The sequence below is a fragment of the Zeus faber genome (genome assembly GCF_960531495.2).
Source record: "Zeus faber genome assembly, chromosome: 3".
Lineage (NCBI taxonomy): Eukaryota > Metazoa > Chordata > Actinopteri > Zeiformes > Zeidae > Zeus > Zeus faber.
In genome coordinates, this window is record NC_137190.1 from 12606974 (window position 1) to 12623660 (window position 16687).

A 16687-nucleotide genomic window follows, 5' to 3' on the forward strand; every position below is an offset into this window, starting at 1 on the left:
GCGACGCTACTGAAAAAGATGTGCACACACTTATCACATTGAGCGCGATCTATCCTCATATTAAGTTAATCATTATTTAACACTAAACGTGAAAATGTTGTTTTTACTTCGTCTTAAAGGCTGTATTGTAGTAAAGTGATTCATTCTTTCTGAAGTTATTACAGTGATTTAGCTGAGCGGAACTTTTATATATATATATATATATATATATATATATATATATATATATATATATATATATATATATACACACACACACACACACACACACATATAAGCTTGTTTTTTATTTGTTACTTGCGCATTCACCAATGCTTCACTTGGATTCCCTAAAATAACTGTTCTGTCCATGGGCACTATCATCTTATATACATTTGTACAATAATCCGTCTTTGTTTTTGTTGTTTCGTTTTTTTTTTTAATTGTGTCTTGATCACTTTGACATACATGACCTTTTGGCTTCCCCGGGACATTATGAACCATACTCCATACATTTGTCACCTGCCTCACTGGCTGAGGATTGAACCATGGGTTAAGTTCTTTTTAAAGGTCATCTCCTGAATTTTTTTTTTTTTGTTTTTTTTCCTGATATTTAATGTTTTTTTTTTTTTCCTACGGCACTCCCTGCTGCAATACATTGATACCACAGCCACTGCCATAAATCTTTGACAAATTACTGATTTTGCCACCAAAAGTTCAGCATTTCAATGCTCTTGATAAAATTAATTTGGTGTAATTAATTATTTTTGTCAGAGTTGTATATCGTTACTGAAAAGCTCTCGTTCGCTCTTCATTGTTGATGCTAGCTAGTAGCCTAGTGTCGGTGAGAATGGACTCTGTTTATCACTGGTTGCCATGGTGAATGGCAGTCCTGGACCTCACTCATTAGATGTCAGCCAGTGGGCTTTGGCCTCGGTCACTTAGTGAACTTGAGGGTTGTTTGCAGGCCTGTTTAATGCATCAGTCACGAACGATAGCATTCCACCTGCTTTCACTCCCTCTGTATTTCTTTCCCACTATCTTCCTTACTTATTCGTTTTACCGCATTCTGCTTCACTCTTCCCATCCCCCGTCTCTTTCTCTCTTTCGGGCTCTCCTCTCTCGCTCTCTCCCTCCCTCCCTCCCTCCCTCGCTCACTCTCCTACCCCCTCCCCTCTTCTTTTTCTTCAGTATTTATTCCTTCCACTCCCTCCTCCCTTCTCTCTCTCTCTCTCTCTCTCTCTCAATCTTCTCTCTCCCTCTCATTCGCTCTTCTCCTTGTCAGTCATCATCCATCTCTCGCTCGCTCTCTCTCTCTCTCTCTCTCTCTCTCTCTCTCTCTCTCTCTCTCTCTCTCTCTCTCCTCCCCTTCCTTCTCCTATCAAATTCTGGTATCTAAGCCGGTGCATGAAACAATCTTCCAATACTTTTTTTTTCCCCTACTCATGAGTCCCATTTGATAAATGAGAGAGAAAGGGGGGGGAAACAAAGGGAGGCCGAGTCTGAGAGAAACAGGGGGTGAGACAGAGAGATAAAGACAGAGACAAACAAAGGCAGTGAGGGATTGATAGACAGAGACGAGATACCGAGAGAGGAACAAAGATGGGGAGAGATAGACGGACAGACAGACAGAAACCGGAAGACAGGAACGGAATAAGCGGCAGATGATACTGACAACCAGCAGAAGCTGAATGGAGAGGGAGGAATGGAAGATTTGTTTATTTTATTTGTGTGTGTGTGTGTGTGTGTGTGTGTGTGTGTGTGTGTGTGCGTGTGTGTGTGTGTGTGTGCGTGTGCGTGTGTGTGTGTGTGTCACGACTTTGAGGTGACTTGAGGTGACATTCATCATTGGACTATCAAGACGTCAGGAGTGTGTATCTGTGATGTACGATCTCAGTCGTATCCTTATTTTTTTTTTTTTCTTTTTTTCCTCCTTCAATTCCAAAACATGCACTAATGTGAATGATAGAGCGTCTGTGTGCTGTCTAGCCTGTGCATGTGCTCGGCTGTTTGTGCGGTTGGTGTGTGTGTTTTGTGTCCATGTAACGGCACAGTCCCTATCCTGTGTTTTGAGGGAGGCGGAGCTACCAGACTCCGCCTCTCCTCCTCCTCCTCCTCCTCCTCCTCCTCCTCTCACGTATAAATGGCAGCAGAGCGCACAGCGTTGTTGTCACTCACACCCTCAGCGAGGAGAATGAGGTCCTTAAAGCACCTGAAACATCACAGCAGGAGGAGCGTGGTAAGTTTGGGTATCCTGCTACGGCACATTTGGGAATAGTTTGCTATGGCAACCGCGGCCAATAACTGAACACACCGTCGAGTTATAGGATGTCGATGGATAGATGATCGATAGATAGATAGATGGATGGATAGATGGATGGATGGATTCCATTGACTTGTGTTTGCTTTGTAAAGTTCTCAGTTCTTGTGTTCCTGTTTCATGATGCAGGTGACGTTGTGTGTTGCTGTTAACATGTTGTTTCCTTCCACCCCCAGCGTTCTGGTTCTTCCTCTCTTCCGTCAACTCTTTGCCATCCCCTCTTTCACTCCATGACGCCCGTTCTATCTCTCATTTTGTCTGGCTTTCATTTTGTCATTTTCTTTCAGTCTGTCCTTCTCTCTTGGTTTGCTCTCTGCCTCTCCCCCCTCCCTCCCCTTCCTTCCTTCTCTCTCTCTCTCTCTCTCTCTCTCTCTCTCTCTCTCTCTCTCTCTCTCTCTCTCTCTCTCTCTCTCTTTCTCTCCCTCCCCCTCCCTTCTCTGTACCTCCCCCCTCCCTTCTCTCTCTCGCCCTCCCTTCCTCCCTCCCTTCTCTCTCTCCCTCATACTCTTTCCCTCTGCCCTCCCTTTCTCTCTTTCTATTCCTCCCCCTCCCTCTTTTATCTGTCTCTCTCCCCTCTCCTATCGCTCTCTCTCCCCTCCCTATCTTATCTCTCTCCCTCCCTCCCTTTTCTCTCTCTTCCTATATCTTTCTCTTTTTTCTTACTGCCTTGTTCTCCCCCTCCCTTCCCTCTCTTTCTCAGTCTCTCACCCTCTCACTCTGCCCTCCCTTCCTCCCTCTTTCTCTCCCTCTCTCTTTATCTTGCTCTCTTTTGCTCACTGACTTGCTCTCCCCCTCCCTTCTCTCACCCTCTCACTCTTTCCCTCTGCCCTCCCTTCCTCTCTCTCTCCCTCTCCCTCCCTCCCTCCCTCCCTCCCTTTATCTTACTCCCTTTTGCTCACTGACTTGCTCTCCCCCTCCCATCTCTCTCACCCTCTCACTCTTTTCCTCTGCCCTCCCTTTTCTCTCCTTTTCTCCTTCTCTCTCGGCTTCCCCCCCCACCCCTCCCCTCCTCTACCCCCCCTCCTCCTCTTCTCCTTATCTCTCCTTCACCCTCTCCCTTCCTCTTTCATTTTCTTTTTTTTCCCTCTCCCCCCTCCCCTCAGAGAGTCTCTCTCCCTTGCTTGCCATGTTTCTCTCTCTCTCTCTCTCTCTCTCTCTCTCTCTCTCTCTCTCTCTCTCTCTCTCACCATCTTGTATTTCCCCTCTCTCTAAGCTCTCTCCCTCCCTCTTCCTCGTTTATCTGGTTGTCTGTCATTCTGTCTCTCTCTCTCTCTCTCTCTCTCTCTCTCTCTCTCTTCTGCTTCCTCTCTCTCTCTCTCTCTCTCTCTCTCTTCTGCTTCCTCTCTCTCTCTGTCTCTGTCTCTCTCTCTCTCTGTCTCTGTCTCTCTCTCTCTCTCTCTCTCTCTCTCTCTCTCACTCACACACACACACACACACACAGACACACACACACACACACAGACACACACACACAAACACATATAGACTTGACTGGTACACTAGATTAGGAATGTTGTCTTTCATAGTTTCACTGTTGTTGGGCCCAATCAGCAGATCTCAGGTCAGGGCCTTAGCTTTGTACTGCCCACCATAGTGGCAGAATGCTCACACCCGAAGCACTGACTCGGGAACACATTTCTCTCTGCCACGGATGCTCTTTCACTCACACTACCCCCCCCCCCCCACACACACACACACACACTCTGTCTCTTCCTTTTGTGTCTCCGTCTATCTATCAATGTCTTATATTTTCCTCTCTTGACAACGGGCTCGGGGAGATTGGAGATTGGTCGCTGAGCTTCAACACCTTGGTCCTACTGCTGTTCTACTGCGTTAGATTGGAGAAACATCTCAAACCCCTTTGAAGCCAAACTGTAGAAACATATCCACCTGGACAGGGAGAACTATTGCAGAATATGTAAAAAAAAAAAAAAACAACAAAAAGTGCCACTCAGTGTTTTACTTGGTTTTTAGTAGCATCTATTTAGGTTGTAGGCAACGGGAGTCAGAAACAAATGATTGGGTATTGGCTGTTACAGGTAGCCTGGGAATCTGCAACGAATCTGCGAGCTCATGTAATTTGCTCTGGCAGAATACGTCTGGCCACCCTCCCATTCAAACAGATTTCCACCCGACCTTGCCAGGGTCAGGCCAATCACAACCTGTTATCTAATATGGAGTGGGTTTGATACGATGATGATGCAGAGGAGAGCTGTGAATGCACCTTACCAAGATGGCTGACGTGGAATGGTCTGTTGAAATCGCTGTCGCCTTTGAGGCACCTTACCAAGAAGGCTGCCGCTGATGTGGAACAGTCTGTTGAATCCGCTTTCACAACAGTATTACACAAACTGGATGGGATATTTTCTGTTAAAAGCTTTTGTTAATAAGAAAGATGATTTTGCCGTACTTCTGACAGGATTTAGTTAAAGTTAATTTACCAACTCACTTGCTCAGCGCTACGTGACAAGTTTTGTTGCTCTGATTGGTTGTAGGTTTATCCAATTGCGTCCAGAGATATTTTGGTCAGTGCCACTTGGTAACGCCCCTTGGAAACTTAAAAATGAACTGAGAGATCCCAGAGTAATATGCATTTGCCAATTTGTCTGGCAACGGCAGGCTGTGTTGCAGGGACTGCTAGGTTAATATAACCATCAGACTAGATAATGAGGATTAATCAAAGGAAGATGTCTGCATTATTTTCTTGATGGCAACCAAGCAAGTCTTGGCTATAGCTACAACAAAGCACACCATCACTGATCTAAAAGTGATGACGCACAAGTGATTATACACAAGTATTTATTTTCTCAATGCCCCTGGAATATCTGGGGTAAAAAAAAAACAACAAAAAAAAACTCCACTTGTCGTTGACATTTGAGACTTTAATACCCCAGAAAACATTTTATTTGGCAAGATAGCTGCTAATTGCTTCCCTCTGGAGCCGCTGTCTGACTCTTTGCTTTGTGTGTGTTGGTTTTTTTTGCAGGAGGAGGCGAGCCGGCGCCTGGGTAGATGCGAGCCCAAGGTAATGGCCAGGCTGGTGGACGCAGGCACACAGACAGATCCGGTAGTTGTGCTGTCCTTGGCCCAGGCCGCCGTGCTAGGTCTCATCTCCCAGAATGAAGTTTTTGGCGCTACCATCGCACCCAACGGCTTCTACACTGGTGAACCCAAAGAGTCCCCTGCGCCCGCAGTAGACGGTGTTGACTACGAGTACGCAGACCAGCTCATCGGAGCCAACGGAGATTACTTGGGAGACAACTTGGGAGAAGACGGCCAGATGCAACCCAGCTGCAGCCAGAGGAGGTGGCAGCAGGGCCCTCCACAGCACACGGACGTGAAGATGGTGATCCCGGACCGGCACAGCGTCCAAGGCGGCGACGGGTCCTCATCCCACGTAAAGGGAGAAGGAGTCAACTCTGGAATGAGCTCGTGCGTCCACCTGCTTAACACCATACCCCCCCGAAGCGGTTTGGTTCAAGTAGATCCAACCTCCTTGCGGGCTCCCAACAAGAACTGCACAGAATGTGAACGGGACGTCTCCACCCAGCAGCAGCCAAACACACACGGACACCCCCCACCCCCTCAGGTAGGGCATCGAGGCGGAGGGGGTGGAGAGCAAGGCCACAGGGCGGTTCAGGCCCAGCGCAGCATCGGGGGTCATGGGCGAGGAGGCCGGGCGGGCGTGGAGGAGGTGGAGCACCAGGGGAACAGCATGATGAAGCCCAGCCAGCAGGAGGAAGCCATCAGCAGCTACTTCCAGACCAGCGAGGTGGGCAGCTACGACTCGGCGGAGATGGGTATGGGGGGCGACTATGAAGATAATGGCCAGGGCATGATGTGGACCGATGGTGGTGGCGCGCCGGCGGCGGGCGGCGGGGCAGCGCAGCACCAGCAGCACCACCACCCACAGCCCCCCCGCAGACACGGCGGCCGCAGGGTGGACCGCCTGGACATCAACATCCAGATCGACGAGTCGTACTGCGTGGACGTGGGCGATGGCCTGAAGCGCTGGAAGTGCCGCATGTGCGACAAGTCGTATACTTCCAAGTACAACCTGGTCACGCACATCCTGGGCCACAACGGCATCAAGCCGCACGCCTGTCCACACTGCGGGAAGCTCTTCAAGCAGCCCAGTCACCTGCAGACCCACCTGCTGACGCACCAGGGCACCCGGCCCCACAAGTGCACCGTGTGCAAGAAGGGCTTCACGCAGACCAGCCACCTGAAGCGCCACATGCTGCAGCACACCGACGTGAAGCCCTACAGCTGCCGCTTCTGCCGCCGCGGCTTCGCGTACCCCAGCGAGCTGCGGGCGCACGAGGCCAAGCATGAGCGCGGCCGCTGCCACGTTTGCTCCCAGTGCGGCATGGAGTTTCCCACCTATGCCCACCTCAAGCGGCACCAGACCAGCCATCAGGGCCCGCACACCTTCCAATGCACCGAGTGCAACAAGTCATTTGCGTACCGCAGCCAGCTCCAGAACCACCTGCTGAAGCATCAAAGCCCGAGGCCGTACACCTGCTCCCAGTGCGGCCTGGAGTTCGTGCAGCTCCACCACCTGCGGCAGCACTCGCTCACTCATAAGGTATTGACACCTCCGCCGGACACTCCAGCCCCCATCCAGACTCCTTGACGGCTCTAGTCACAGACACACTGTAAATATCACGCGCAGGCAACGCTAGACTGTCTAGATTTCTACCATTTCTTTCATGTAAGCAGATACAAAGAAAAATAGTGTGGAGCAAAAACAGACATTTAAAAAAAAGAGACACATTTGGAGCGCCACAGGGAGGCTGCCACACCTCTGTTTTACAAAACGCCTCTCCACAGTTCATCTGTCCTTCACCCACTGAGAGCTGAGTGAAGTAGACAGGTAAGAGCAACCACTGTATGTGTCGTCATGTCTCATCTACGTACTAGTATTGTGGATTTGAAGATTGTTTTAGGTCCAGTTTAACATTATACGCCATGGAAAATATGTGGTCTACTCTTATAAACAAACACAATATTACAAATCCATCTCATCATTTTATTCTCATGGTTTAACACTTCAACTTCTATTTATGATAGGGAAGAAAATCCTGAAGCCATGAATCCAAAAACAAATTCCTAGTAGGCGTGGATTATTAGAAAAGACCTTTGGTTAATCTATTGACGATAGATATAAGTGACTAACTCTATTGAAATTCTAAAGGGATATGAACCCGCAAATGTGGCCATATGGCCATCAGATCAGCTCTCATCCAGTCAACAGAGCCGATTCACAGCAGACTACTAATAGTCATCAATGATATCATCAGGATAATGTTGAGATGGGATGGATTCACACAAAGCAATCTGTCATAGAGCCTACCATAACTTAATACTTCTAACAAACTTCATACCAATTATCTTTACTATTTAACCCATGCCATCATCCTTGTAACTTCATACACATCTTCATACACAGCATGCAACTCAAAGTGCTTTACATTAAAGCACTTCTCTAAAAGTTCAAGGGCAATACCTGTCTATTGTTATTGCCCTCGTTGAGAAACACATTGAAAGTGTTTCTAGGTGGCACCCAATTTTAGATAAACACGCCCTATTCTCTCTGATATTGAGGCCTCGATGATTGGATGATCATGCCAAATTGTACATTAATCATGCTCAACCACGACATTGAGACTTTACAAAACCGTTCTGTCACCTAACATACAAACTGCAGGCCCATTTAGGGTGTTAATTTTAGAGGGGACCCATTATGCAAAACTCACCTTTTCAGTGCTTGTGCACATACATGCTACTAACACACAAACTGTGAAGACAACCCAGTCAGTTTTTTTGTGCGCTGTCATGAAATGAGCCATTCAGCTTTGTCTCGGTCCTATGTAGTGTTGAAACACATTAGAATTAGGACCTCCCTCCATCTGCGTAACTCCAACCACGGCTGGAGCGTGTCCCCCCGCTAGCATCCAAGTTAAAGAGCTAAGCACAGGAAGTGCTCTGTTATTGGCTCACAGACCAGCACAAATCTTTTAAAAGAAAGAGGAATTAATACCAATTACAATACAAATACAATTGTCCGTGACAAAACAGCAGACGGGGGAAGTGTGTGTGTGTGTGTGTGTGTGTGTGTGTGTGTGTGTGTGTGTGTGTGTGTGTGTGTGTGTGTGTGTGTGTGTGTGTGTGTGTGTGTGGTAAGTTGACTGTACAACAGTGTAGGCTGCAGCGTGTGATCCGCTCCGCGTTTCTCCAAACAAAACCGTGGATGTATTTATTTAATTTTCTGACGTTTCCGTAATTGAATGAAACAGAAAAGCCCCGCCGTATCCCGCGGGGGCTCCAAGCCCCGCGCTGCTCTTGCCACCGCTGTGAAAGTCGGAGCAAACATTTAAATGAGGCCTTGTTGATCTTATACTGTATGAGTGAAGATTCAGCAACTGGATTGCTTATTTCTCGACTCAAATTTGTTCAGAAACAGATTTTGGTGGACTGATCAGGTGAAATCAGTGAAAGTATACAGACTCAACCCGGAGTGACGCTCAAACCCCATTGGCTCACAGAACTCGGGCCCTCGGGAGGGTGGCTCCTCCCATTTAAACAGAGCGTCAGGCGCGCAATGGATTTAGAGGCATGTTGAATATCCTTCCAATTGTATAGGGCAGTACCCACCTCTGCTCCGGGAAGCCACATCTCTTTCCTGGTCGCCAACTTCCACGACAATCCTGATTAAAGCAGATCCATCATATTAAGTTGCAGACCGGGCAGGACGTGTAGATATAATGATTTCGATGGCAGATCCATATGGAAGTGAGCTTCCCTGTTCCATCCCAATTCACTGCTCCCCCTGGTGGCAGTAGGAACAAACACGCTGGGTGGAGTAACAACCTGCCAACCTGCACGGCTAGGCAACCACTCATGGTTTACCACTTACCAACATAGTTAGAAACCGTCCATTTGTTTGTGCCCCGAACAGGTCCTTCTTGCTAATGTTACGACGGCTCGTGAGATGGCTGAATTATGAATTATCTGCTTGTTTATCCGGTGTGTGAGATCATTAGAAAGTCTATTCAGAAGTCAGAAAAGTCCAATTCAAATATTTTATTGCAAAGTCAATTAAAGAGGACAACCACGGCATGAGGGCAGAGGACTCCACGCCAGGGCATTCCGGACAGTTATTATTATTATTAAGACACACAAACAACCCCTTTGCCCCTTGAATCCCCAAAACAAAACAAAACAAAACGTGCCTGATAAAAAGGGCAGCTGCCCTTTTTATCAGGCACGTTTTGTTTTGTTTTGTTTTGTTTTTTTTTGAATGGGCATCAAGGTAGCGGTTTGTTCGGGCAAGATATGCATATTCGTGAGGAACGCGTCCGCTGCGCACCCGCGATGTGCGCACAGCCGAGCGCCGATCACGGGCGCCCCGGATCTGCGCTCGGCTCTGCTGCTCCGTTTCCTTATGGAGCGAAACAAAACACCGCGCGTAACGGGAACACTTCCTCACTCACTCTCCCACAACCACCCCCCCCCCGAGCTTGTAAACACAGCTTAAGGATTCATTTAGAAAAGTTTATTGTCATCAAATAAATTGTTATGATACCTCACGTCATGGCCAACTCACACCAATCAAATGCCCTTTGAGCTTCCCTAATTGTTTCACCGAGTTGAGCGCTCACTAGGAGAGCCGTGATTGGCTAATGAGTTTGCCCTGTGATTGACACATACATTTACTAACACCAGCGGTTTCCCTTTAAGAACTGCGGGCTGGAAGCCAGTGGTCAAGGCCAAACTCGATATAACAGCTGGCCTGTTATAATGTACAATGGCACTGACCCTGAGGTGGAGTGTGTAGGCAGGAGTGGTGTGCGGCATATACATGATGAAAATTCATCCCTAGCTTCAGGGCGCAAGGTGTATTGAACTAGCCTCAGCTTTGTTTGTACTTTCCCCGTGGGGTGTGGATCTTTGCCGGTGCACTGTTTTGTTTGGTTTTGTTTTGTTTTTATGCGCTCAAAAAAGATGCTGCGAAATGTTGATGGTGCAAAGAAACTACCGTGAAGAATTTCGGAAATCATTTGAATTTCTACTGGACTTTCATACCAAATAACCGTCTAATCAGGCCCGCCTGTTTATTGGCATGCATTGCACCGCTTCGATCACGAATAAACCGGGTTAATCCGTTGACCATTTCACAGAAAGGCCTACCCTCTTGCCAGCAAAGACATTTAAAACCCTCTTTGTTGATTTTACGCGTCAAAATTGCCCCGGTGACTGATTTTTATTTTTTTGTTTTTTTCCCCCGCTGTTTGGTGCTCCTCAGGGGATGAAAGGCCACAAGTGTGACGTGTGTTCTCGTGAGTTCACCCTGTCTGCCAACCTGAAGAGGCACATGCTCATCCACAACAGCATCCGCCCCTTCCAGTGTCACGTCTGCTTCAAGAGCTTCATCCAGAAACAGACCCTCAAGACCCACATGATCGTCCATCTGCCCGTCAAGCCCTTCAAATGCAAGGTGAGTTATTTTGTTTTCCCGTAAACCGTGTGTGAATTTGACGCCAACAAAGCCGTGAGATAAGTGTTGAATCAAAAGCGGGTTTTGTTGTTTAATTCCCAACATTATTATTAACAGCTGATTAATACTGGTGACAAATACTAGTTCATCACTAGCTGATAAATACTATTTTTTATGACTGTTTCGTGTTTGTGTAGCTAATTTTGAACCTTGCTTTGTCCATCACCGCTCTTATCCCATCCTTATGAAGCGATGTAATATTAAATTACATAATATTATTATTGATTCGATAAGCCTGGACAATTTCCGTGGTATTTACAAACTAGCCCCAAAACCCCAAGTCACTCTTTCAGTGGTGATTTTGATGAGAAAAACCACAGAGCTGGCAACCCTGCCTTAGTGTTGTGCAGTGAAAGCCTGGAACGGTGGAATATGTTTGGGAGTTGCAGGAGTCTCTCTTGAACATCAGTTAGGAATATAAAATGAGAGCGTCACAGCCTAAATTCAAGGAATTTGGGAATTTTCCCGTTGTGGATCACGTTGTGGATTATATGAAGTGGAACGACTGAAACACTGGTCTGTGGAGTGTGGTCCCTATGGCACCATCCGTTACGATTACATTTTTAAAAATGAACTGATGTGCATTGACTGTAATCATGAAAGCAGTATCAACCTTAATAAATCAACATCAGTGAATACATTTTCCCCAGGCCTCCTCGAATCATATATTGCCTTTTTTGTGAAATCCTTTGAGTGAACGACTTTTTCCATGAAGGTGTTTATCACGTTTTATGATATCGTTATATATTTTTTTTATCTCCAGGTTTGTGGCAAGTCTTTTAACCGAATGTACAACCTGTTGGGTCACATGCACCTCCATGCCGGCAGCAAGCCCTTCAAGTGTCCTTACTGCACCAGTAAGTTCAACCTGAAGGGAAACCTCAGCAGACACATGAAGGTCAAGCACGGAATGGACGTTTCGCCTGAGGGACAAGGTGAGCTCGGCTGCGCTTTACTGAACTTTACTGAAAAGTGAAATTAGGCAAGAGCAGTTATACACCCAGTGCCAGCGTGGTGTCCTTCAAGCCAAGGAGCAGGGTGAATGGAAGTCAGTGGTCTTGCTCAGGGACACAGACAGTTGCTCAAGTTTCAAAGTTTATTTCTCAAAAGTTTTAAAGTACAGTATACGCATGATATTTAGAAAAAATTTAATATTTACAAAAGAAAGTATGCACATTTAATAAGTATAGTCAAATAAAATTTTGGTAAAAAATTGTATATATAAACTGAACTTTATTTTTATGTTCCTTATCATCTGTATTATTCACTAAACACAAGCAATATATGATTCTATAGTATGACCAGCACAAAAATGTATACAATCAACATATAAACTGCTCTTTCTTGTAAGCGAGGCCTCGGTGTTATGATGAAATGAGATGAATAACATATCCTCATTTAACTATTTCACAGTAGAATATTGACTTATTGATTTAAATTCAGGCCTTGTAATTGTTCCAATCTGAAAATTCAGCAGAATTGTATTTTTTATAAAAATGTTGCAGTCATACGTCCACATACACGGAGCGCTGCTCTGTGTCCTCAGCTTTGCGCTCATTCAATTAAAAAAAAAGACATACAAGAAAAACCACAATAAATACGAACAGACGCATTATTCTAGAAGAGGCTCCGTCCGGGCTCGTCAGGTGTTCCGGGCTCTGCCGGCAGGGCTCACAGCGCGCCGTGGCCCGGAGCACCGGGGGGTGGGTTAAAACAATCGCTGTAGGCGGGGTGGGGGAACGGAGAAAGTCTCCCCATTACGCACGGTTATGTTTCATAAGGAGACGTAAAATACAAACACCGTTCTGACGCGCCCATCGACCCCCCCCCCCCCATCACTGGCCGGCGCAGGGTCGGTGCCGTAGGAGAGGCAGACGGGTGCACAAAATGAGCCCCGATCGCTCCCTCTCCGATGAATGTACAATTTGGCATGATCATCTCCGCTCCCTCTCCCATCATGGCGCCAACGGCACCAAGACGTTAGCAGCAGATCCTTTACGTCCTGTGAGTTGCGAGGTGGGGCCCCCATGGATCGGGGCTTGTTGTTCCAGCACATCCCACAGACGCTCGATGGGATCGCAGCCACTGCACACCAGGAACGCCCCACAAGACCTGCCCCAGTCGTCTAGACATCACAAGGTGGTCCTTGTCAAAGTGGCTCAGATCCTTACGCTCGCCCAGTTTTCCTGCTTCCAACACATCGACTTCAAGAACTGGCCGTTCACTTGTTCCCTAATATATCCCACGCCTCGTCTTTGTTGTAGGTCTTGCATGGACTTGAAAATTGGCAGCAGCAAAGACCTGTTGGTTGTTGCTTCCTCAGGATTAGAGGGTGAATGGCAAATTGTTTGTCAAAAAGTTTAGTTGAGTATACCAGGAACTTAAAAAAAAATGTAAGTAATCTACTCACCAAAACATGCGGATCAGAGATGTGCACCCTCCTCAAATAAATGTTGGGGGCAGTTTTACTGGTGTGGAACGCAAAAGGCCTCGGTAACACTTTCACGTCGTCCCACTGCGACTCGGAGTGGCATTTCATGTGTGAGCGGTGCTTTTCAAACAAAGGTTATTTTAAATTAATTATTATCATTATCCAGTCACGGCGGGTTGCACTGACGTAGGGGAACTCAAAGGCCGGGCCGCCGCCGTGATCGGCGGACGAGCCCGCAGTGTGTTCACAACTCTGCACAGTCGCGACGCGGCCGGAAACGCGTGCGCGGGCGCGCCACCAGACGACCGCTTTGTTGGGCCCCGGTCGGGCGGTTCCGTTTCTTTCACGCCGCAGAAAGGGCGGAAGCCGTCTCGCGGTTAAGGGTCTATTTTTCCCGCGTTACCAAGTTGAACACCTGCGTCGACAGAGGCTCGCGGGGCCGAACCATCCCGCCAGCGCAGTTTTTACGCCGTCCGACCCACGTCCTCCTCGCCGCAGACTGCGGACGTGTCGTCTGCTGGAAGGGAGCAATGTATGGGAACATTTCTCTCTGGGCAGCTTCCGCTCAGCCTCGTATGCGCCCTGCTCTGATGACAGATAAATTTTCATGCCGAGGGAAGGAACGCGATAGGCCCTTCTGAGGTGTGCGTTGAAATGATAAGTGTAACTGAAGCGACAGAGAGACCTTTCCAGGCCTCGCGTATTAAAACATATTTGGGGGGGACAATAATACTCGATGGATAAGCTGAAACACTGGCGAACGCCTGCAGGCGAAACATCTGTTTCTGTCCGTCCTTCTTAATAAAAAGGTGAACACATTTTACAGTCAAGCTCCGATAACTTACCCGACAACTTGAGAGGCTGTAGTTGCGTTTGGGGTATTTTCTCGTTTCCCCGGTAACCCTGAAATGTGCTCGCTTTAATGCTGTTTTGACGCTGTGTGGTTTGTTAATGTGCTGGACTGCTTCTATTTCAGACGTTCTTCCAGAAATGGAGGGCCAGTCAGAGTATGAAGGTCAAAACTTCAACTTCACGTCACCAGACAATATGGACAATGGTGGCTCCCAAAACCTCACTAAACTTACAACGGCCAACATGAACGACATGGAGGAATATTACAACTTTGGGAAGGATACCAATAGCTACACTACGCCATGAATGGTGACAAACTGCAAAAAACGTGGTTGTTTTTCCCCAGACAGAACAAAAAGCAGTTGCTGTCTGGGCCCCTGGGAGAAACTGGAGTGTTATTTTTATTTTTTTGTTTTGTTTCCCATTTTGGCCTCTAAGAGCCAGAACTAATGAACTCTGAGGAGAGGCTGCGACGGTGACGCACTTCAAAGGAGACGTTACAGCTCCGTTGCTGCCAGCGACGCCAAGACTGTCGACATATTCTGGAGCTCCTTTACGGAATTACTACTCAACCAACTCAAACGTTCTGGCGGACTGTCAAATCTGTATGTTGTGTGTATGTATCAGTTATTTAAAAAAAGAAAAAAAGAGAAGAGAAGAAAAAAAAAAAATTGCAGCCATCGCAATTACATTTGATGTGCTTGAGATTTGTTTACCATTTCTTCATTTGGGGAAAAAAAAAACAAAAAAAAACAACCTTATATTTTTTACTGAAAGTGCCAGACAAAATGTTTGCAAGTACACTTTCACGGTGTCACCTATTTACTCGCTGTATATCGAAGGTTTGATACATAGTCACAACATATTCATAGGTTTGAATACTCTTACTTAACAATTCCTAATAGTAGTCACCCATTCCTGCCCGATCCTCAACCAGAACAAGTCGCTGTGTATGAGTATTTGTGAGAGAGAATGCGTGCGTGCGCGTGTGTGTGTGTGCGTGCGCCTGCGCAGGGACTTGCCACCGCACTTATTTCCAAAATCGCGACAGCACCACCGTTGGCCAATTGTGTAAAACCACATCACCGCCATGTGAGCCCTCCCACTGTACATACGGTTCTGCGGTGTTCGGTGTGTTCCTCCACCATTTTTGTTACACAGATTAGCTTTACATCGATCATGTATTTCCCCCCCGTAGTGAACATACTTGCTTTAGTTTTTAACAACTATCCAGTGAACAGAACAATGCACTTTTCATTGAAACTTTTCAGTTTTTAACTGAAGGTTGTCTTCAATTAGTAAGAGAGAGGAAGAAAAAAGAAGAACTCATGGAGACGAGGATGGGAGACATTTTTGTAGGATCTTCCAGGCACCTGTAACGGCAATATTATTTAACACAAACAGATATGCCTTTTCAGTAGGTTTTGTAAACTGCAGTTTAATTGATTTGGGTATTTCACAGTTGTGAATTCAAATTGGGAATTACAAAGGGGGGGGTGGGGGGGTAAAAAAAACAAACAAAAAAAAAAAAAAGAAACTTTGAATGGAGAATCAACAGTAAGATTATTGTTTGTAGTAGTTCAGCACTCTGTTGAATTCAGTTCTGGGTTCAAGTCACTTTCAGTCAAGTCGATGCAGGTTTTTCCCGCCAGCGCGGGGTGGAGGGAAGCGTCGAACTAAATGTTTCCACGTCGAGCCAACAAAGCAAAGAGGACGGCTGCGTGGGACGAACAGACGGACGTTGTTCAGAGTTTTTGATTTGAACTGAAAGTGGATTGACACCAGTCCTGTCGTTAATAGTTTCATTTTGGGGGAAGTCAACTCCCCTGTCCTGCCATGCAGGTCAGCCTTGATATGCACACTAAAACCAGAGGAATGGTCTTCAAGTTCATTTTTGGAATGAGGAATATCAAACTGGGACCTCATGGAAATTGACCATGATTTATTTAATAAAGGTTCTCTAGTTTAAATGACGGCTGCTGTCTTGGAATGTTTCACCGTGGTTACCGCCAGGAATCGGGTGTGTTTCTCGCTGTTGAATTACGCCAAATGAACGCTTCAAAAAGGAGTGATGATGACATTGTGTAACAAACTTATCAGAAGAGCTGAAACGTCACTGTTTATCCTGAGGGTAAGACGAGATCAGAGGTGTTTTAATCTTCATCTTAAAACTTGTGCAATCGCCCTTGAAGCGTGGGATTCCAATGCTGCGGCAGAGGCGTCTCCGCGTTTGACCAAGGCATACTGGTGTCGATAGTTGAGCATGTTTTCAGTTAAAGATTAACTTTCATTGTGCTACTGATCACATTTTCTATTGTGCCAGCAGAAGCTAAGTTGCGGGTCTTTCAGGGGAGTTTGGCAGAGCCTCCTCTGGATCCCGGACGCTCTGCCCCGTGCGGCTCCGCTCATTCCTTCTAGGGGAAAAAAATAGAAGCTTGGAAAGTCATGACCAACCCTGTGACGGGTAAGGGCATGATATGAATCTCAGTGGACACTATTATTCATATCACAGTATCGCTCAATGTCTCAGCACACAATTTGGTTT

At 46.7% G+C, this 16687-nt stretch overlaps 1 protein-coding gene across 1 annotated transcript; it reads left to right on the forward strand.

The window, feature by feature from the left end:
• Positions 1-5327: 5327 nt before the first annotated feature.
• On the forward strand, positions 5328-16540 carry znf710b (zinc finger protein 710b; the record flags this gene model as incomplete). The annotated part of the gene is made up of 4 exons (XM_079997997.1): positions 5328-6887; positions 10608-10799; positions 11623-11794; positions 14267-16540. The coding sequence occupies 4 exons, from the start codon at positions 5328-5330 to the stop codon at positions 14446-14448; spliced, it is 2106 nt and encodes a 701-aa protein (XP_079854123.1). The 3' UTR covers positions 14449-16540.
• Between the last annotated feature and the right edge of the window lie 147 nt (positions 16541-16687).